Source organism: Thermobia domestica, chromosome 8 (genome assembly GCF_964235325.1).
Source record: "Thermobia domestica chromosome 8, izTheDome1.hap1.1, whole genome shotgun sequence".
Lineage (NCBI taxonomy): Eukaryota > Metazoa > Arthropoda > Insecta > Zygentoma > Lepismatidae > Thermobia > Thermobia domestica.
In genome coordinates this window covers 83327167-83351538 of record NC_137461.1, presented here as the reverse complement: position 1 = coordinate 83351538, position 24372 = coordinate 83327167, and the positions used below count along the sequence as shown (strand labels likewise).

The 24372-nt window shown below is 36.7% G+C and overlaps 1 protein-coding gene across 2 annotated transcripts in view; it reads right to left on the bottom strand.

The window, feature by feature from the left end:
- The window catches only part of Rad9 (cell cycle checkpoint control protein Rad9), a 48328-nt gene that overhangs the window by 6324 nt on the left and 17632 nt on the right, over positions 1 to 24372 (bottom strand). The window contains exons 4-6 of one of the 2 annotated variants that reach the window (XM_081768653.1): positions 10904 to 11060; positions 5038 to 5083; positions 3397 to 3659 (exon numbers count right to left, since the gene is read on the bottom strand). In XM_081768653.1, coding sequence (XP_081624779.1) covers positions 3397 to 3659; positions 5038 to 5083; positions 10904 to 11060 — 466 coding nt within the window. Of the gene's footprint in view, positions 1 to 3396; positions 3660 to 5037; positions 5210 to 10903; positions 11061 to 24372 lie in introns of both variants that reach the window. The other variant, XM_081768652.1, reaches the window with a different exon arrangement.

Below are 24372 nucleotides of genomic sequence, written 5' to 3'. Positions count from 1 at the left end.
AATTTCAAACAATTCCCTGTCGTTAAACAATATTGCCATCTTCACTTTATGCTAAAAATCAATTAAGTTAGATTTTCGTTACAGGGAATGGAGTTTTTGTTCTCTCGATGACAGGCAAAGTTCTAGGAGGCAATGGTACCATTCGGGAGGCAAGCGTCAGGTTGTAAACCAGAGTTTAGAAAAGGTTTCTGAGGTTAGGTCAAATTTAGTATTAAATTTTGAGAAAGATTGGGGCTCGAGCTAATTTTTTAAAAAATTTATCGGGCCGGGGTCGGGCCAAAAACTTTTAAAATTTATCGGGCCCGAGCCGGGCTTGGGCCAAGAATTTTAAAAAACTTATCGGGCCGGGCCGAAAATCTCCTAAACTTTTCGGGCCCGGGCTGGGCCGGGCCTAGGTACGTTCGGGCTGGATTGGGTTCGGGCCGAAAAATTCGGCCCGTGCAGGTCTCTAGTTTAAGGTTTAGTTAAACATCAGACATGAATACAAACGTCGATAGTCTGTTGCAGAACCAGAAGTAATGTAGGTTATTGAAAGAATTCAGTCCTGTGGAATGTGAAAATTTGAACAGATATCACGAAAAGTACGCAGCATACCAGAAAATGTTTAAGAGCGATACTTGTGCTTTGAAAGAAGGTTTCTGTGAATTCTGAAACCCATTTTTGGGAAATACTAGCGATCTCATTGCAATTGACAGCAGATTGATAATACATAAGGAAGGTGTTGATACCGGTACCTTAAATACGCTTGAAGGTATTACTAAGGAAGGTAATACTTTTCTGAAAGAAAGACTCATTAATAAGCATAAGGGAATTTTCGAGCCTTTGAAAAAAATTAACTCTAAATCTTCACAGCAAAACCTCCGATTAAGCAGCAAATAACGACTTGATGTTTGCAGAATTATTTATTAATCAATGTGGATCGTTTCTTTTCCTACGAAAATCAGACCTGTCCACTATCTTTGTCTGTTTAATGGACACCTACGTACAGGAAAGAAGAGTGACCTGACAATGATTCTGATTGACTTGATAGAACCAGTAGAATTCAGTGGATATTCCGAAAAAGTTGTGTGTGAAGTTGCAGCCTTGATGATACACGGTATGAAACCACACACCTCAAAAACTTTCGGAAAATATTGTAAAAAAGAGTTTCGGGACAGTTTGTTACAAAATGCTGCTTCCATATCTGCCACTCGTATTGATTTGGTGTAAGACTTATATAATACTAACAGCTTGAAGAGTTTAGTTAGGCAGCAAAGAGGAACCAGTACACGCCGACAATTATACCAGAAACAAAAGTTCCGCGTAGCTGGAATAACGTTCTTCGAAGTACTGAAGGTAAGAAAGAACTGTTAGTGTTTCTAGCAAATTATGCACTGCATAATTTTGGTCACATTCATGTTGTCACAAATTTTGATACAGAAATACTCTCACTTAAAACCCAAGAAACGCCGTTAGCTGGCGATTTGTATGGAAAAATGAAAGAAGCAGATGGTCGAGTAATCTTATATGTGCGAGATATGGTCTGCAATCGGATCAAAACCATCCTTCGTGCTATGAATATCATTCTTCCATACCTTAAGATTCACGGGATTGACAGAAGTTTGGATTTTGTCTGCATCTGGTAGAAAGAAAAAAATACTTGCCTATACACGGCACAAAAAAATCGATTGAAGCTGTTTCGGCTTTCAGTTGTAAAGGAAAACACTATGCGTGAAAAGCTTTTGAGGAAGTAACCAAGACTTTCATTGTCATCTCTAGTCCGCTGCGTGCAGTGCAGCCCGACGTTACTCAAGTCCTGGAACGCTTTGTAGTAATTCTGTATGGTGGGTAGCCCTTCATATTCAGATTGTTAACGCAGCACGCTACAACCTATTCGCGTGCGCAAAGACATATTTTGCACGATCAGAGCAAAATCACTGACAAGTCTTTCTCCTACGTCTGATGCTCTTGCACTACACACTCTTCGAGCCACATACCTAGCTGGACATATATGGGATCAGGCAGACAGCATCATCATTGATTTGCTATCTCCAGCTGACTTGGGCGGAACAAATCAAGATGAAGGGTGAACTCCGCCATAGACAACACAACCAATGTGTTGGCAAGCTTGCAGAGAACTAATAAAATGAGGATGCAAGGAGAGATATTTATCAAGTAGATTTTCCTGCAAGTCGGTTGGTATGACATGCAGGCTTATGTGGTCTAATTGCAGAGGTTAAAAATGCCGTACTATGGAACGAAAACAACCAGGTATTTCCTGTTTGTTCTTGATTTTATAATTTAGAAAGATTTAAATTTACAATAACTTTTAAATAATTTCAAAATAAAATTATACTTTTTGGTTTGTATTGATGTTTGATGTTTAACTAAATCTTAAACCACGCTATTCATGTGTGAACAACTCCAAATACAATGTTATTAGACAATATTAACGAAATTGTGGTTTGAGGATGCCATTATGGAAAAGAACTGCCATCTTGAATCTCAAGAGAAATTTTGCTTTAATTCTCCTTCCTAAAGTGCTCTATTAGGTTTCAATTATAAGAGAGCCAAACGGTAACTTGTGTTCAAAAAGTACGTACAATATGCTAACCAAAATTGGGTCGTATCGGTCGTATCGCTGCCACTATCTATTTAAATAACATGGCAATTTTTTCGTATTATATATTACTGTTGCTTTCTCTTCCGAAACAATAAATAAGCAAAATTTTAACTTCCTGTGTCAATTTGAAATAATCTTTATATTACGTCAGTCAGTCAGTTAGGTCATGTAGCTTTATACATTAGAAAAGAGGAGGAAGAAGAAAATAGGGCATAATAATCTGGTGTACATTGATGTCTGATCCTTAATTCGACTTCGGATTTGTGTTCTACGAGTCAGAAATATGTTTGAACGACTCGAAACACGATATAATTAGGCAACATTAACGACATTTCGATTTGTGAACGCCATTTTGGAAAATAGCCGCCATCTTGGATCCTAAGGGAAATTTTGAATGGCGCCCCTTCTTAAATTACTCTCTTAGGTTCCAACTACAAGTGACCCAAGCGGCATCAAGTGTTCAAAAAGTGCAGTGGTGTTTCATTTACCGCCTCTACTAATATGCAATGAATTAAATATAATTATATCTAAATAATTAACCTGCATTATGCTTTAATATTACCAGGATGAATTATTTCAAGAGTTGCTCTAGCTCTCTTCATCGGTCACACTTTGAAAAGATGAACTCAACGTGTGACCGATGGAGAGCTGGAAGAGGTCTCGAAATGATTTCAGCATGCTAAATGTTACAGCCTAACATGATACTTGTTGACTTATTAGCACACTAAGCCAGATGCTGTTTTTTTATTTTTATTTTTTTTATTTTATTATTACCACTATTATATTTCACTTACTTGGCGCATGTAGATTCTCAGTAGACGCTTTCTTAGAGAAGTCCGGTACTTTTCTTCTTTCTTTCTGTTGCTGTTCCAGTTTCCTTTTATCCCGATCTCCACTACTACTAGTACTATTGTTAATTCTGTAACTAGTATTTGCTCTATGTTGAGGAGTCTCTCTTTCCACTACGTCACTTTGTGTGTCTGTATCGTCCGTCATAGTTGCCAACACAAAAATGGCTTCAAACGCTGGTGGATTATTCACCACAAACACAACTGGCCTATAAATGGAAATCATTGTCAATGTTTATGTCGGAAATGTTCGCATTCTCTATACACTACCAACACCAATGAACTTGATTTATGTCTTAAGGAAGATTCTTTGCCTGTTAGGACTATAAAGTTGATACAAATGAGGCCTATTGTTATTCATACCCTTAAAAATATCCTACTCTTTGTTATATTACCCTCCCATCCTCTTCTTCTCCGAACCGAAAAATTCCTACACACCAGCATTTCTCAAACTATTTTCAAGTAGGGGTCACTTTTATTGCTCAGAATGTTCAACAGAACATCCTACACTCATCCTCGTCCAAAGCAAATCTATCTTTTATTTATTTATTTTAATGTTTTGAGCATATACTAGTATATCAATATACTTATATGCCGTACAATAGAATTATTTATATTTCCCTTAATTTTACATTGGTATTTAAAAAAAGAAAATACATATTTAAAAAAATAAAGGCTATTATCATCTATATAAGCTATTAAAATTTATAAAATCTTTACCTTATTAAACTGTATAATATATTATTTACATAATCCGTATACCTGATCTGAGACCTTTCTTTGATTTTTGGACTAATATTCAATGAAGAGGACCACAAGGGCAAACCTTGAATACAACAGTTTGAGAAACGCTGCTATACACCGTGCATATGTTTTACATCTTTTTGAACTACTTACTTATTTACATTGTTCGAGATAACAGGAGTGTCATTCTAGATTGGTAACAATAGGAAAAAAGGAATATTTGAAAGGCAATCATGTCGGACTTATATACTAAAGGTATCACTCAGATACTCCTCTAGCGGAACTGAGCAAAAATGGAATAATCTGTATCAAATCATCTCCATAATATTCAATGACAAGTAACGACACGTTCTGAATGTATTTCCCAATTGTTGTCTTCTTCTTACACCAACTACCCTCTTCAACACTCAGTTTTCAAAAACTAAATGAATAAACGAACACCGCAAGTCTCATTCAAGACTAATAAGTGTAAGTATCTTAAACAGCACATGACTATTCCTTTTTCTCATATTATTTAGATACAGTTCTTTTATCTAACTTCATATTCGGTTATTTATTTCTAGTCCACTTTTAGTTTTAAGGCATCATTTTATCGCAGAAACGATAGCGATATCGCTCAATATGTGACATTCAAGTGATTCCTTCCGTTTCTCTTTTTAACAATAGTTCCTAAATCAAAGGATACTTTGATATAAATTGTTATAACCTATCTTCAATGAAGGAGAAATTGTGTGAGGTGCGTAGGAGTTTTACTAGAGAGAACGGATTAGATACAAAAAATAAATATTTCAATGACACATATACCCAAAAATTACAAAGTTACCAGCAGCCATTAATACTTACCGCCCTCCTACCTCAAAATTAACAGTGATTGGCAAACTGACAGCATCTGTAAACGATAGAAGTGATCTAAGTTCCTTTAGACAAAATGTAATAGATGTATCAGTGCCTATACTATAGCTATCGAATTCATCTGGTTCCAAGCATAGTTCGGTATGAATTACTCTACTGGGATCTGAAAATATAGTAAAAATAACACCGTACAAATTAAACTGATTAGTTAGTTCCAGGGTAATAAAAATCAGCACACGTTACCGTACTTTGGATGTGCACAGCCTCGTCCGTCTCACCTGTGTTATTACTCTTGTATAAGCCACCAAAATTTGGTTTGATGGCTTATGTTTCTCGATTATGGTTGTTTCTTGATGTTTGTGACACTCTAACGTCCTTAGTTTGTAACAATAATAAGTGTAGTATTTTAAGTTTTCGTTTGAAATATATTTAAATTATATAGTATCCCAACGTTCTGCCGTTTGAAAAAAAAAAAAACTTTTATATATATGAGGTGTGGTCAAAAAGTGCACTGCGTCACTTAACGACGTTTTATCCATTTCAACTAGTAAGCCTGGTAACCTGAACCTTTGGGACACCCAGGGTCGAGTTTCAACAAATTGTGACGTCAATTGGCTTCCCGAGGCAGAATAGTGAGGATGTGTTAAGAGCGTCTCTCGCGCATCAAGGCTTTCAACCAATGCACCAACATTAAGTTTTGTTTTAAGCTGCAAAAAAGGGGTTAAAGAAACTCACAAAATGTTAAAATCAGTGTATAGCGATGAAGTGCTGACATTGAAGACTTTACAAGTGGTATGCGCGATTCAAAAGCAGCAATGAGTCGGTTGAAAACGAGCAATGACCGGGACGTCCTTCGAAGTCAAAAATGAAAACGTGCACAAAGTGGCACAAATGATACATTCAAACACAGGCGAATGACTATTCAAGAGCTTTCCGAACAACTAAACATCTCGTACGGGACCGTGCAAATCATATTAGCCGTCGATTTGCAAATGAGAAGAGTGGGTGCGAAATTCGTCCCCCGACTTTAGGCGGGTTTTTGGTCGGAAAAAAATGTTTTTGTCTGTCCACATCCGCCGTACTCTCCGGATCTAGCATCATGCAACTTCTGGCTCTTCCCGAAAATGAAAACCGTGCTAAAAGGACGTCGTTTCGACACCATTTCCGATACTGAGAGGGAAGTTGAAGACCCAGAAGAAAGAAGACTTCCAGCAGTGCTTCCAATCGCGGAATCAACGTTGGAATAGGTGCATCGCAAGCTAAGGGGAGTACTTTGAAAGAGATTGATTCATATTTGATGTAAGCTTATTACTTTGTTTGTAATAAAATTATTCGCTGTACTTTTTGATCGTAGCTCATATTTATGTGGTGATCCAGGCTATACAAAGGATCCATTAAAACCTGCCAGCCAAGTTCTCTCAATTTTTGACGGGTCGGTTAAGATGTATGCGGTCTGGTGGTGTCAGCGTAGTATACGACTTCCTCTTTCTTGACCAGTTTCGGTCATTTCTTCTGATTTCCTAAGTGCAATTGCGCTAACTGTCGACAGTATAGGCTCAAGTCTATCGTTCTTTCCGGCGGCAGCAATTTGTGATGAACAATGCCCTTCCAATCTCACCAAACGTAAGCATAACTTTCTTGGGTGTCAGTGTGAGTTTTGCCACAAACTGTCGAGCTTTTACAACCTTTCTCGCATATTGTTGTAGATTAACCACTTTTTATCACTCGTGGCCATCAGCTTCAGAAATGGGTGGAGTTCGTTACGTTTCAGTAGATTCGCGGATAGAAATTTAACTGAGTAAATGTTTTGGAGGTAGATCATTGGACCCAAACAGTCGAGCTTCTTTTTGTGGCCAGCTTTCTCAAAATAGTTTAACACTGTTTAGTGATAGATGTTTAGGTCGTTGGTGATGTCGTAACTGCTTACATGCTAGTCTTGCTCGACATATGCCAGAATGTTATTTATCTCTGCTGTGATTGGTCGCCCAATGCCAGAATCATCTTGGATATCCAAACTTCCTGAACAAAACCGACTGTATCATCTTTTGGTTGTTGGCCTTGATAACGTATCTTGTCCGAAAACAACAGACATTTCTTCAGGGGCCTGCGATGCATTTACGTCCCTGTCGAAATAAAATGATCAAATGTAGCGAAGTTTTGCGGAAAGTTCATACAATACCTTACGTCTGATTATAAAAGTTACAACACTTTTTTCACATCTAATAGCTCCAACTGTTATCTGTCAAATCCCGTTAGGTTTGATTCGCTGCGAATCATATACCCTGATATTTCAGACAAGAACATCTCGTTTAAAAGACTCAATACTTTTCACATTACTTGATATATATAATGAACGGATATACAATTCGATTCATTCATTTCGTTTTATGTAAATATAACTGAAGTTTTTAAGTATAATGGTGTTTACCGTTTGAGGAATTTATTCAAATTTCTATACTTCAAAATAGTTCCTTCTACTATTAACAACATAGTTCTCAAAGCGTCTTCCACTACTGCAACGCATCTTAGAATGCATTTTTTGGAATAGCCTGGAGGCCCCATAGGATTAGAAACGACCTTTCAATGTGGATTTCGACTCGGGGAACTGAAAGAAGTCCGTAGGTGCCAAATCAGACGAGTAGGGTGGTTGAGGTACAACAGTTGTATTGTTCTTCGCTAAAAACTCCCTAACAAGGAGAGCCGAGTGACTAGAAGCACTGTCATAGTGCACCAACCACGTTCCATTTTTTTCAAGCTGCCGGTCTATTCTTCCTTTCAGTCTTTCTCAAACGCCTTATCACTTCTACATAATACTATTTGTTGATGATTTGAGCACGTGGGACGTATTCATAACGAACAACACCACGAACAACAACACGAACAACAAATCCAAGAAAGCATTACGTATTACTTAGGCATTCGAGCGAATTTGGCTGTTTTTTAAGTTATCGGCGAAGTACACATCGGGATGATTGTATCTGTGTTTCAACATCATACCCATAGACCCAAGTCCTGTCACTTGCTATGATGTTTATCAAGAAGCTATCGTCTTCGTTTGCACTATTCGAAAGATTCTTACAGATTTTCACGATTTTTTCAGTAATTTTTTTTAATTCATTCGTTAGCAACCGTGGAACGAATTTTGCAGCAACGTGATGCATGCATGTTCAGTTTCTCAAGATTACTTGACAATTACAATTTACTGATTTCTATTTCCTCAGCTATTTTGCGGACTGCCAAATGGCGACTTTCCGTCCAACATTAAGCACTTTCTGAATGTGAACGTCATTACATGATATTGATGGGTGCCCAGGTTTTGCCTTGTCTTCGATGAATGTTCTTCCTGCTTTGAAACGCTGAACTACTAACAACACCGAGTTTGGATCATACATTCTTCCCGATACGTTTTCTACACCATATCACGATATAACTTTATCAAAGTTTCTGTATATGTCTTGTTCAATTTGACACACACTTCGATGTACACACGCTGCACATCCAAAATCTTCGATTTCGTAATACTAAAAATCGTCATAAGTGTGGAACACAGCGACACTCGCAATCTGACAATGACACAAGATAGGATGAAGCAAGTACTGTTAAATGCTTGGGAAAAATTTTACTATACGACGCTGGCAAACAGAAAGTGAAGGACATTTTCACAGATGGTATTTATTAAAAGTTGGGTTTCTTTCTGGGTAGATGTTATAATATAGAGGATAAACAAGTATAGATAGCCTATAATATACAGAATAAACAGGTATAAATAGCCTACCGAATACGTTTAGTAAATATTGAATGCACATTACACCTACCTTTGTACCTCGTAGATTCTTATTCCTGATGTATAAGTTCGAACACTGCTGTGATCTTAATCGCCATCATGTCTGTGTCTCACTGTATACCTGGTTATCATACACAGGAAAATTTCTAGCAAAATTAGTCGTAATTATTTCAAATCAAAGTACGAAGTATTTAATGTGCAGACATTCAAATATCAGTTACAAAATGACCACAAGGTTATTTTAAGCTTGTAAGGATCGCTAAAAAAATTTAAATAGTGATACACTTTTTGTTGTTTTCAAAAGACTGTTTTCTCATGTCTAATTTACAGGGCACAACGTTGTCATATACAATAATGTGAGACGGTCCGGTATCCAGTGAAACAGACAGACGTAAGGGTGATCAAAATCATAGCGATGATCGAAATTATACATTAGGAACATAATTTTCGGGATGCACGGATTTTTTTATCTGGTTGTTCTAATAAAATTTATGGATCAACTTAAGCCTTTATTAAAACATCCAAATAGAGGGTTCCGTGCAACCTGAAAATTAGTTGCAATGAATATTGTCTTACGAAATATAGGAACTTTAGAGAGCCTTTACACAAGTCATTACACTTTTCATCTTTTATAGGTAAGCATACCAGAAATATTCAACTGTAATATAGGCAGACAAAATAAAGAGTACTAATTCCGTTGATAATTGAGAGTATTTTGTTTCAAAATACAAAATCTACAAGTATCTACAAATATCTAAGTGTTGCAATTAAGATTATTCTCCTTGTAAGTATTAATATTTAACTTTGCTTTGAGAATGAAAAAAAAAATCAATAAAGTAAAAGGAGTGGGGACCAAAGAAAACAGAACAATTACTGACCTGTACAAAGTTGCCGTGATGCACCAACGATATTCAGATTCCTGAGAGGGCCTGAACTTAACAAAACAAACCTGAGAGAGCTTGAAATCAACAAAAAGAAACAAAAAAAATATCTACAGGACTATTGCAAGATTCTGAGGTTAACACAATCAACGATAAGCCACCAAGGTCAAGCAACACACGCATTGTGCGGATTCCATAGGCCATTAAACCCAAAAGGGCCAGAATCTGTCGAGATCCTGTGCGAAAAAAAAAAAAAAAAAAAAGGAAGGGTAGATATGACGGCAACCCAAAACATATTACATCATATTTATGATATTGAAATACGTGCCTACACCGTAGAATACGACAGCTTCTAATTCTAGCTTTGACGCTCACAAGAGAAGAAAAATAATCACAGACCTTGATTCGGTACGCTGTGAACTGCCATTGTCAGATCCTGTTCACAAATAGATGAAAAGATATTCTCGATATTCATCTTACAACTCAAAATGATCCGCGAAATTCTACAGAAGAGGAACTGAAGAAGATTCAAAGAGGCTATAAGGCTTCAGCGATTGTGTGGTAGACGTAAGTTATGAAAGAGAAAATAAATTACATATAATTTTTGTACACACGGGATGAAAACATCGCTAAAGGTTTCAGCAAGATGCGTTATACGGTGTAATGAGACCTCTTAACATTACTCTCTTAAAGATAAGCATTGGGTTTTTCAACAGAACTCTACTCGCTCACACAAGACCAAACAACACAATAGCAGCTAGAGAACAATGTCCAAATTCACCACCTTTGGGCTTGGTCGGTTGCGAGTCCAAATCTTTATCCGCTGGGCTTTTTGCACGAATTGGAAAGCATGGCCTGTGCTAAACGTCACTCTAATGTGCAATTTTTGAAACAAGCCTTTGACCAAACTATGAAGCGATTCTCCCGTCAAATGATGTGTGATTTCATAGTCACGTGGCCTGACTATTCGCTAATTTGAATTGAGAATTACGGAGCCTATGTCGAATAATATTAGCATTTTGCACGTTGCTGCACTTTGGTGTGAATAAATGTGGTAAAATACATTTCTCAGCCTTTATTTTGGTTGCTATTATTATCCTTTATTTTGGTTGATACAAGCTTGTATGCGAGGGACAGAATTTATGGCAGTACTAAGTAATTAAAGAAAAGTGGAAACCGTGAACAAATTTACCTGGTGCATTCTCCGTATAGTTTCGCAGATACACTTTTTGTGCCGAAACAGCAAGAGTGATTTCTTCTTGATTTGCTTGAAAATTCAATATAGCATCACTTAACACTTTTGATTGTGCTGTTAACTTATTTGGCACCAAATCTTTTGTGTAAACTGCCTAAAAAGAAAAAAGTATGATAAATTCTATTTATTTAATACTTAAAACAAGATATTAAATGAAGCAATTTGAGCAAATAATAAATATTTATTCGAAGTAAGGTCAGCAGAACAATCGCAATCTTGTTCTACTCCGGATCCACTGTAGTTAATTCTGCATCTAATGAAAATGACTGCTAATTAAATATAACTCTGCTATACCTACCTTTTCATTTACCGCAAAAGATTAGTTTTGAAGCGCATCTTGCAATATGCGAATACGGTCTGGAATTTCAATATTCGCTTTACTTACTTCAAATTCTAATTCTCGAATGCCTTTCTAGGGTTCGGCTCTCGCCTCAAGCCTTGTTCACGGAGAATAAAAATAAGAGAAAAAGTAGTAAATATTCAACGAACTCCCTAGGATAGAGTGGAGTAAAAACATGTTGTCGATAGCTGCCGGTCACATGTCAAATGGTAATACGTGAAGTGTGACAGGAGCTACTTAGACGATTTAAGATGTTTATGCATTTCTCTCCCTTGAGTCCATTCCTTTTAGGATTAGGATTAGGATTTAGATTTCTGTTCTTTCGGCATTTACGGCCATGGTAACCCGTCACGTATGACGGATGATGTCCCTCGGCGAGCACACTATCCGGGGAAAGGGAAGGAAGGAAGCGGCCTGGGACCTATATGTTAGGTACTACCCCGGCATTTGCCTGGTGTGAAAACCTCACTCAGGATGGCTGGCCTGAAAAAGCTTTTTACACTTTTTCGACCGAGTGCCCCCACCCGGAATCGAACTCGGGACCTCTTGCACCGAAGGCGAAAGCGTTAGAGACTACGCTACACGGGATCCATTCCTTTTATTTCCTTGGTGCTTTTATTGCTTTTTCTCCTACTTTTACCCTTCGTGAACAAGACTGCAAGGGAGGGCTGAAAGTTAGAAAGTGTAAGAAATTTTCAGAAATCAGTTTCAAGTAAATAAAATGAAGTGTATCTTGTCTGTCTGCTAAGTATACTAAAATCCGATAACTTGATTCAAAAACATATTTTGAGCATCCTTGTGACTAAATAGTTGTCGTCTTATCTCACTGAAAAAATGGAACTCTACTTGCAAGTTGAAATCAGCTCACCATACAAAATGTTAGGTCATCTCCGCGACGGCATAAAATTCTTGCTTGCCTGGTTCGCTGAGGATGTCGCAACAGTACTGGGGAAGAAGAGCAACGATTTTTGCATTAAGCCGATTGATTTGACCGATCGTTTGACTAAATTTAACGTATTGTTTTATCATCCGAAGTAAAAGAAATTGGATCTATGACTTAACAGAGATCAGAAACATTGCTCGAGTTTTTATTCGAAACGTAGAAGTTCACCAGGATAAATCCGGGATCACACGCGAAAGCCAACTGACCATTTGATTACTCCATATATTTACATAATTTTAATGTTCACTATTGTGGATATTACTATTCCCACAAAGCAGTCAAGCTATGACCGAATCGTAGTTCATCTCTTCTGTTTTGAATGACATTATTTTCATTGAAAACAAAAATCCTCCTCAGAATTACTAAACATATACTCAAAATTCTAATGATTACACAATATGCTTGATTGCTCGGAATCTGACGGAATATGCTGGTAATAATATATTGGATGGATCATTTATCTTGGAACGCCCTTATAACCTCTTAACTAATAGAAATAAAACATTAATTGTCAACCTAACATGAAATAGTAGTTTTTCAAATGGTACTACGTTAGATTATTACTAGAGACCGGATGTTTAGGCATTAAAAACCTGGGAAATAGGCACTTAAAACTTTAAAAATAGGCAGAATAATAGACACTAAAATAACTCGAAATAATGACGATAAAATCTTAATATAATTAAAAAATAAATTGAAGTCTAGTTAATGTTCAAAGAATATAGAAATATGCCTGTTTGCTAATAACTTCTTTTACTGTATATAGAAAAACGAAACTTGACATGTATTTTATGTATATTTGGTAAATACATTCTATACAGCCAGGGGTGGCTTTAGGATTTTTATTTTGGGTAGGCCCGCTCCGTCGCTTATGGATACATATACACATTTGATTGATTAATTACAGTAGGAAATTACTTTCCCACTAGTGGTTGATGCTATTTGTTAAGTAACTATCTACTATTAATATAACTAGTGGGAAATATATTTACTCTTTATTGTATCATTTACCGTTTATACATTTTCCAAAACTTTTAGGTAGATCCGTGTCTACTCGGCCTACCTGCTAAAGCCGCCACTGTATCACTTTATCACAACACATAACAGTCCAAATTCTATACACTTTATCAGTACACTCAGTGAAAGTTTTACATTACTTTATCAGTAACATAGCAGTCCAAAGTTTTACGGCAACTTATTACTACAAACAGCACTTACATTTCTCGAAAGTTGCAGAATGTTTTCGTGATATATTAAATTATACATATTTTCCCAATAAAGTCTTATTTTGAAGAAATCGCATAGAATAGGCAATATTAGGCACTAAAGCAATTATTTAGGCAGGAAGGCGTGAAATAGGCAAAATAGGCAAAATAAAATTGGCTTAAATTGAAATTACAACCCCCCATATAAACTTTAAAACGTTATTTTTAATCATATCTTTAATATTAAAGAATAGGCATTTTGCCTAACATCCGGTCTCTAATTATTACATACTTCATATCTACAATCTATATATGAGTAATTCTATTTCAAGTCAACCAATGATGAAAATTAATGTCTCAAATTTTGCTAATTTTTTGTACATTGGAAGACATATTTGAGAATAGTTATTTCCCAAAATAAAACTTTTCCAGCCCTTATAGTTAATTAGTAAATAAATACGCAATTAGCTTCAATTCACAACTCTTAAAAACAGCTGTTTTTGCATTTTATTGTTTATTTCGATAACCATAAGAGCTACGAAGCTAAAAATTTGAATCCGCATGTAATTTTTCCTGTAGATTTCAAATCTGCAATCAAAACTAATGAATATTGTATATGTATAGAGTTGTAGCAGCATTTATGGTCCAAATTCAGGCCCCGTAATGAGCATATGATGAAAGTTGTACATGTGTGAAATTTTAGCACAAAGTTAAGAAACACCTATATTTCGTGTGAATCAAATTTGGTTTTGGGTATTTGAATGGGTGGGAGTGTCACATCCAGTCCCACAGATGGTTTTTAACAAACGTGCATATCATAATGTCGTTTACAGCAATTTGATTATCACAAACCATTCCGGAGTTATGATGAACATTGTAAAACTTGGCATCACTGCTTAAAAGTATGTAATTGTGACAACTTGTTGTAATTACAATTATAAAAAACTATTTTGTAAAATTATTGAAGTAAAGGAAAATAACAATCGTTTTCAAAAGTTCCCACAAATACGACATTATAAGCAAGCAGTATAACAATCTCTCCTCACGTTTTTCATATCTCCGGAACAGCTGGATACATTAAATTGCTATAAACAGTACTAAGATCTTTCGCCTACTGAAATCGATCTTTGTGATTGGATGTAACATTTATCTAAGCATTTTCTTATTATTTTTTTTAAACAAATCCCTGAAAAAAATTCAATTGCCTCTAACTTTGTCCTATTTATTTGAAATATATCATGAACATAGTATTCGATACCAAGATACTTCGGATGTGCATTGCTCCGTCACTCTCACTTACGTTACTACTGTCCTAGGAACTTCCAAATTTTAGATGTTTGTGATATTTTGGCGCTCTTAGTTTGTAACACTGGATAATTAATGTGATATTATGAGAGTTTTTGTTTAGCATATAGATCTGAAATATGTAATAGTATGTAATAATATTGTCATTTAAAAAATACAGGGTTAGCAACACTGTTAACCTGGTGACACTGCAAGGTATATCAGATAATCTCCTCCTGCTGATATATGTATTCAGCAGCAAAATATCAGCCTTTTCTATCTATTAATTTAAAAATTACAAGGGCATTTCATGACACATTGTCCACCCTGTATATATGGTAGTATAAAAATACCGATTCTTGTTAACACCTATAAGGTGACATCTGGCTTTAAATTTCTAAAGAGACTAACTAGCAAGGATATAGTACTTCTCTCATTAAATTATTAAGTTGATACTATATCTGCAACTAATATGACAGTAACGTTCATTATTTCTTTGAGATTACACTATAGAATTTCGACTTTTGGTCATAACGCGTGTGGTGTCTGCCGGTTGCCATTTGCTTTCGTATTATGAGGTTTCACTGTCTACTTGAGAATAAGTGGGATTACGTGCTTTTCCAGCTCTTTTAAATCATGATAGAAGATGCATCAAATCCAACATTTGCACATCATTATCTTCTATTGCTTGTAGTATTACATATACCTCGCCACCACCCGTAATTGTTCCTTCTACTTAGATATTTAGAGTTAAATTGCTCTCATTATTGATAAACGCTAGTATTTGGTTGCAGGCAACGAGCACTAGCGAAAGTTCTCCCTATCACTATTGTCGTTTATTATATTTTTGAGATTACGAATTCCATTCTCCAACGCTCTAATTTCAGAACTGTCGTTGTCGGATACTACTAATTACATGCTTTATATTTTGTATATCCTTTTTAAACACTGTTATAGAAGTCTCTTTATGGAATTTGGCTGATTTTCAAATTTTCTATTTTTCAATCTTTAATCTATCCTGAATTTAGCACCCAATTGTGCAATGTCAGACTACAACTGATGCTTAATCTTCACTAGTTCGTACGAATTAATTCAAGATAAATGTACACAGATTTTTTTCTTTTCCCGAGTCCGGTCGAATAGTCCTATGATCCAGTTCTCTTGAAGCTGAAGGCTAAATGATGGCCTGTGAACCCGTCAACTGCGCCAATTCGTGATTCGGAACCCACTTAAATAGTACGTCCCATAACCTTCATAACCTCTGTATTGCATCTGTAAGTGCTATCTCCACGTTAGCTATTTTTGTTCTAACCTTCTTTCTCTAGTTTCTCTCAGACGGTTACGCAGTTTCGTAGATAGTGGAATTTAAATATTATGCATATTACTATATTCTAGCAGGTCTAAGGGATTTCTATCCTAACTAAAGTATAATCTTATTAAGAATTTAAGTCACCATAGAACCTTTAAGCTTTTATAATTAGTAATATCTTATGGCTCCAATACATAATGCGCGTCTCATAGAGTGCTACTAAAACACGTCGCCTTTTACATATACAACTACAAAATTAGCTTTATGATGATGTATTTCTTCTTAATATATTTCAAACAATGATGATCTCGTAAATATGTAGTGCCATTTATATGATATCGATTTACACTATAACAGTAATTAGGCACCGATCTCTGTATTGGGTAAACGGAACTGAAAAATATTAAAATAATAACGAAATAAACATTATTTATTGGAGTCAAAATTGCAATACTTGTAAATATCGCAGAGAATGACTTTTCAAAATGGGTGTTACTTATCACCTGTCAGTCATGTATTCGATACTAAGATGCCGTATTATACGACTTGTCACTTTCGAGAAAGACAGAATCCACAAGTTTTACCATGCCCTTTCACGTAACCCTGACACTTTTTCTGAAACTTACTGCACGTAATATAACGCAAACACCTTTATCATACGAATATAGCTGACAATTAAACAGACCGGTCTGGTCTCTCCAGTATTTGTCTTTGATTTCATCTGTTCTCTACTCTACGCCAAAGACCCTTTGAAAGCTAAGCGAATCTATTGAGCGTGTCTTGTGTTATAAATAAGAGCATAAGTACATGTACCTTTATTTCATTTAGAGGTATATCTCATTGCACACCCATAAGGCACATAAATACAATATATCGAATTATAACTCGCGCTCATGCTCGAAAGCAAGTGATTCTAGGAGTATCAATAAAGCGATAAATCTTTCCTGTATAGATAAAGATATGACAATGTAACAACACAGTATAGGTGATGACAAGAAATTTTACATGTTTTTTTACGTATTTTTTTCCTGAAAAACTGTTCAACTTACAGCAGTGTCCAAGTTAGATAGTTTCGCCTTACATAGAAACAAATGGACATTGTCTGCTTCGGTTGCAAAAGTTGTTGATCAAAATACGCTATTGGAAATGCATTTAAGAACCCTCAACACAAATTCAAAGATTTAGAGCTAAGTTGATAAAACATGGCGTTCATGGGACATCCCGAACATGTTATACAGGGTGTTCAAAAGCATACAATACTCGCTTTGATAGTAAAGGTAACTACTCCGAGCAAATACACAAGTAGCTGTTCACGGAAGGCAGCCGGTCGTACAGATGCTGAATGTATGTCTGAGATAAGGTAACCCCAACGCAACTCATGCCGTTGATTTTGGCGTAGGCAATAATTGTTTGTGAAGCACAGGTATTGCTATTGCACCATGGCCCGCATATGCTCGAAAGGAGTTAGATCGGAAGATTTAGCAGGACAGAATAGAAGGTGTATACTGAATATGACGTTTGTTCCAAAGTATTAGATCAATTATTTTGGCGTAAACAAATGTAGTTAAGGAGGCATGGTTCTATGCATACATGTAGATAATTCTAATGAACATTTGTTCAACATGCAGATGCTGTTAGTCGTTGGCAAACAGCCGATGAGTGAAGAGGTTTAAGTAAGAGACATCGGAATTTCGTTTTTGACAAAATGACTGAAACACTTGAGCAACGTTACTGCATTAAATTTTGTGTCAAACTTTGAGAATCCCATGTGGCCTTCCGTTTCGTAGCAATTGATACAGACTTTCCTAGCCAAAGAGAACACTTATGCTTCGTTAGGCTCCCTATTCTCTCGACAAGTGCTGTCGAAATCGGTTTTTGAAAAAACCGAACACCGGCTTTTGAAAAAAGTGAAATTTCATAAAACTGAAATGTCGGTTTTCAAAAAATCGCTCTTGCGGTTTCAGTTTCCAAAACCGCATTTGCGGTTTTCGGTTTTGAAACCGCTTTCGTGGTTTCGGTCTCGAAAATCGCATATGCGGTTTTCGGTTTTGAGAAAACCGCAATGGTCACAAAAATTCGACAGCACTAACAGGTAGCGATACAAAGATCTCTGTCTAAGTGGATGAGATTTCAAAGTTATCTTAAATAGAATATTATTTTCTATTTAGCTGTGACTTGTACAATCCGCGGCAAAAAACCTGCAACATGAGGATATAAGTTTATTGTGAAACTACATCTAACAGCACAGGGAATGAACATAACGTCTAAGTGGAACGAATCACGCAAAGATAAACCTCGGCCTCCTCGCGTGCACACTTATTTTGGAGCAAAAGACTTCGTCATTTCACAATAAACTTATATGCTCATGTTGCAGGTTTTTTGCCGCGGATTGTACAATCAACGAACTATCCCTTTCGCACAGTGCTGCACATACTATCATATAGTCTTGGAATAAATGAAAGAAAATGTTAAAACACACATACAAATCAATACAATTGTCTCGATTGATAGATGCTTTCACAATTGTTAAAACGTGTAATTAAAAACAGCAAACACTGTTTCTGCTTTGAAAAGGACAAACATGGTTTCGCTTATAAAACCGCAAACACGGTTTCGGGCGGTTTTCGCTTTCGAAAATAGGTTTTGCGGTTTTCGTTTGGAAATCCGTTTTTGCGGTTTTCGTTTGGAAATCGGTTTTTGCGGTTTTGGTTTTGAAAATCACATTTGCGGTTTCGATTTTGAAAACCGCACTTGCGGTTCTCGATTTTCAGAAAACCGGTTTTCTCAAAAACCGAAAACCGCAAATGTAACAAAACTTCGACAGCACTACTCCCGACTTGGCTCGATGTGATTTCTGGCTTTTCCCCAAGCTGAAAATACCCTGAAACGAATCAGATTTCAGTCCAGAGAAAATATCATGTAAAATGTAGCAAAATAACTGCGTTCAATCTCATAAGAGGTGTTCCAGCTTTGCTTCCAACAGTGAGAGAACCATTGGGCAAAGTGAGTGGCAACACAAACGGACTACTTTGACGGAGATTAATATAAGATTCTGGGATCTCAACACAATTATTTTTATGAATAAAAATCGGATACTTTTTGAATGGCCTAAGGATTTTCTAAATGCCACAATGATTGTTACCCAAGATAGAAACAGACGAAGAAATACGGTAATCATAGAACTTAGTCTTATTTCCACCACTGAAAATATCATTGCAGGCATATTCAATAGGCGGCTGGAAAATAAGAGACGTTGGAGGAAGATTAATTGTTTTGATTTCGGAAAGGAAAAAAGCACCAGAGATGCTATTGGATTGATGAGAATTACAGCAGAACGATGTTACCTTATGCTCAGCATAATGTAACATGGCCCGATGCTTTTGAACACCTTGTATGTTGGTAGGAAAATTTTAAAATTTATTTAGAATGTTAATAGAAACTTTTATTTTATAGTAGAGCAAACCGTAGGTTGAGAATTTTGCGCAATTTAGTAAAACAGATCATTTCGATATATGTTAGATGAAGATTACATGATTATTAATTATATTTTATATGTTTTACGCATTTATCCATGAGTATATTATTATTTTAGACAAATAAGTGTATATTTCAACGTTTTCAATGGTTTTCAGTTCATTTCTATTCATATTTCGGCATAGGGAATCTTCACAAGAAAGCTAAAAATTTTATTTCGTAAAATCTTCTTCAAAATTCCAAATTAATAAAGTCAGCCATAATTTCTTCTTGGTGCATCTCTTTGTTTCGAAGTAAAATTATCTGATTGGCTAATCCACAATCACAGCTGCGGCTGAGATTTCGGTTCTCTTTGATCTTCACTCAGAAGCCTATCATCCTATGATTACGTCATCATTATCTTCCAATTGGGGATCATCTTCTCGTAACTCTTTGTCTTACGGCGTCAGCCATTTCAAGAGTCAGACGTGCAGTGTTTAGCGTCTGCGAAAAAGTGGAATAATTTGTAATCACGTGAAAATTGTGTCAAATTCTTCGTTTTGGCGAATATTGGAAGAGATAACTGTACGATGTTTGGTGTTTCAACAAATTGTTAATCCGGAAATAAGACAATTGTGAAGTAATTTCGCATAACATAACGGATACTAGCCTGTAGCTATCCAGTGGTATGGAATGAGCTCCTTAGCAAATTTTGCGTTCTCGGTCCACCAGAGAACCTAAGAGAAGAAAGAGGAGACGGTGGAAGAGAGAGAAAGAATATTGAGTAGTGGTGCAGACCCGAGGAAAAAGAAGTCAAGCCACGCTCGATGGCTTTTCTGGAAAGGTGCTGAAGGAGTTTCCAAAATTTATTTTTGAGACCACGTATCACGAGTTTCCCAGGAAACCTCGGGTGGAAGTTATCAGGACTTTTTTTTTGTTGTTTAACATATCCGTTTAATCTTGGTGTAAGAAGAGGATGTCAAGTAAGTAAGGAACAGTGAAAGTGAAACTCAGGTATTTGGATTCAAATTTTTCCTTGTTCTGGCAAACTATCATGAGTGAATATATTTTCTGGTGTTTGTGTAATACTCGTAATATGAAGCACTAAATTCGTAAAGTTTCCCTCAACGCCGCACGCATGTAGATTTAGGCAATGTGACGTCGTGTTTTCATTCGATGGGGGGGGGGGGAAAGAAAGCTAGAATCTCAGCAGAGCGATTGTCGTAATCTCAAGAAAATGTGTGTACCACACACACATTTTCCCCAGTGATGAAAGATGTTTTAGATTCCCCAAAATCTAGAAATTATTTATTTCGGTAATTCTGCTCAAAATTCAACCTTTATTCATTTTGGCATGTTTTCTTTGGTTTGACGTAGAATGATTATGAATGTTGAAGATGTAAACAAGTGTCAGTATCACGGCTATTGTCGAGTGCAAGGGTACATGCATCTTGCGTACCGATAACCGAAAACGTTCATCAATAGGTTAAACCTACGTACTATTTTAGAAAACTGATACCCATCAAGTTAGAATTACAATGTTGATAATTACTAGTAAATATTTTTCCTTCTTTTAAGAAATTGAATATATTCTGAACGACACTAATGCAAGACTAACCACTGCGTCTTCGGTAGAAGTGTGGTAGCGAAAATAAAATATAAATGCTAGTTAAGTATGGTGCTTTAGGAAATGTATGTGTGATTTTTTTTTTTTAAATATATATACTTGTTTAGGTTAAGTTAGTTTAGTTAGATTAGGGCTTTAGGTTTAAGTTGTGTGAATATATTATATGCATGTCTTGCCTGTGCTAGATTGTCATGTGCGTCCGAGCTGAAAAGAGGTCGCGAAGAGCGTAAATCCTCTACGCCGGCCACGAAATCGATGCACAGAAGAGTGTAAGCACCAAGGAATATATGTAAACAAAAGGCAAATTAAGCTAACCACAATCTGTAGGCAGTGAATTTATTATTTTCGGTAGTGTTTTGTATTTACTATTGTATTCTTTTGTTTGTTTTGCGTGTCGATACCATGAAAATGCTCTAGAAGGCAAGAATATTCAATGAATATCAAAGAATATAATATTTCAAGAATATAAACAAAAGTAAATAATGTTTTTGGCTTTGAAAGTATAGAAATCGATTTCATTAAATTTTATTTTGATGGGTATGTCAGTTCAATGTAAACATTTTCCTGTTAACGAATATTTCGTGTTACATTCATGAATATTTTGAAAGAAAATAAAACTTACTAGCCGTGAATGCATCTTTCTGTTTGAATACGAAATCTAATTAGCTTGTAATTTTGAGGAATAGTAGAAATATGTAGTCGATGTTTTTGGTATGCATGCGAAGCATGATAAAAACAAAAGCAGATCGTACAGAATAAGTTTACTGGGGAAATGAAATAGCTGTGAAATTCAGGGAAGAGACTTTCCTTAGTGTGACCGAGTTGAAAACAACCGAATCTGTAGAAAGTTCTTATTTTATCAGTTTCGATCAAAATCTTAGTTTGGATTTTTTTTTTTAAATTACAAAATTCTGTCTCAAAAGATTTTTTTTTTTTTAATTCAGATAGGACTTTCACAGACAACATCAAGATCTTCTTTGTGCTCAGTGCCAGCTCCACTCGGGGGTCGGTGTCCTGTGTCTGTAGTCGTGGTTCACAACCTATTTCCGGATGGGATGTGAATGATGAACTGCAGGCCTGGATATCGGGCTGCGGGTTGAGATGGAACAGAGTTTGGAAGCTTTATATTTCGGGCCAAATTTGAGTTCTATTTTCCGTAGATGATTGGCATGGTGAGTGTATCAGTGACTGCTGATGACGAGCCCATACGGGCCCGGTAGGTTCGGTGTCACTAGTCAGTGATACATTCAACATAGCATGTAATCTCAAGGAAAGGGAACATCATACAAGAAAACTGAAAACACAACAAATTCATCATCATCATTATTATTATATATATTTATTTTTATTATCTTTTGTAAAAATGGCGACCCCTATCCAGGATTTCTGTTGTTTCAATCCTACGCGAGCGCTAAGGAAAGCAAACAATCACAGCAGAGTATTTGTAATGGGGATAATTACGACAATCGCTACATTGAATGAAACATGGTCACTTCTGAATCTATATGTGCGTGATGTTGTGGGAAACAAACTCAATGAAAGTGGAAATGTCTGTGGGTAGCAGATCAAGTAACGAATCTCGTCATCCGAGTGAATATATATGCTGTTCAGACGAAATTGCTGGGTTTAGTGTTTATTGTGACAGCTGTTATAGATGGGTACATGCCCAATGTTATGGTTTATCCGAGGAACAAGTACAGGAGTTAGACAAAAGCAGTGAGCCGTGGCTATGTAAGCCCTGCCTGGCGAAACAGGCGACAGTGTTGCCACTGCCGAAATCTTCGGAAACTGATAGTGATGAAGGCGAACGTGGAACGCGGGGTAGTCCGAACAATTCTGATAATGAGGAAGGAAGTCGAGGAAACGTAGCTTCCGGTCCAAATGTGCAACTAACGGACTTTGCGGCCATGATGGAACGCTTCAGTCAAACTTTAACATTAACCCTAAACGAAAAATTTGAAAAGGTGGACAATAAATTTCAGGATATTAGCAATAAATTTCAGGACGTTCATAGTAACTTTCATGCGATGAGCAAACAGGTTGATAGTAAATTCCAGGATATGAATGAGAAATTCGATAATGTAAAATTTGAATTGTTACAAACGATAAATGAAAAAGTAGCCCATGTGAACGAAGACGTAGAGGCGGTTAGGTCGGAAGTTCGCGACTTATATACCTCTGTTGGGAATTATCAGAATAAAATAGACGCGCGGGTAGATGCCGTTGAGGAAGGTCTCCGGTTATCGGTTGAAGCGCAAAATCGACGATGTGACGACTTGACAAAGGAGTTCTCACATCTCGAACTCAGTACCCAAAGGTCGTGTCAGGCACTTGAAGCCAGGATTCAGACGTTAGAGGGAAAAACAAACCAAAGAAAAGATAAACGGTGTGGTCGTAAGCGAGCGCGAGACTTTGTTGTCGGTGATGGAATCGAGTCTGACGGGACCGAGTCAGACATCCAAGTGGATGTACCGGTCTCTTCAGTTGGGGAGACTCGTACTATTCCCACGGTGACTGTCTCTGTCTGTCAGCCGACCAACATTCACGGCACAAATGTCCTTCCCTTTGAATTATCTTCACGTACGTTGAACTTAAACAAGTCACATATGTCTGGTGTTGAGACGATAGGTAGTCAGGCGTTGTCCAGGAGGTCGAATCCATTGTTAGTTTCGCCTCAGGTGTCAGGATTTTCCAATCCTAGTTGTCGGTTGAACCATGTGGTGTCCTCTAGTAGTGTAGCAGACATGACTCCTTCGTGTGCTGGAGTTCAGGAGGGAATATGTGGTCACGCGGTGGTATCAATGCCAGACAACTTAATTTCTGGACAAAATTACCAACACTATTCCATTTTCGGTCAAAATCAATTGGGTGCAAAGAGCCCCGTGGTTGGCCACAATTCTCCCGTGAACCCCAGTAGAAGCGAGGAAGGCATTGGTAAGCGAACTCTAAATTTAAGGCTCTCTGAATTAAATCACTTACCTACATTTTCTGGTGAATACGGTTTGGCTAGAACATTTCTAGAAAATTTGGAACAAACCTTTAAGGTAATTTCGGCATCCGAACACGAACGTCTAACCTTGGTACCTTGTTGCTTAACAGCTGGGGCCAAGACATGGTTCCAGACTGTATGTCAAGACATAAATAGTTACGCGGATTTTGTGCGTCTGTTCCGAGAACACTATTTTTCGGCGAGAATGGAAAGGTTGCAAAAGAAGTTCATTCAGGGAATGAAATACGATCGAGCA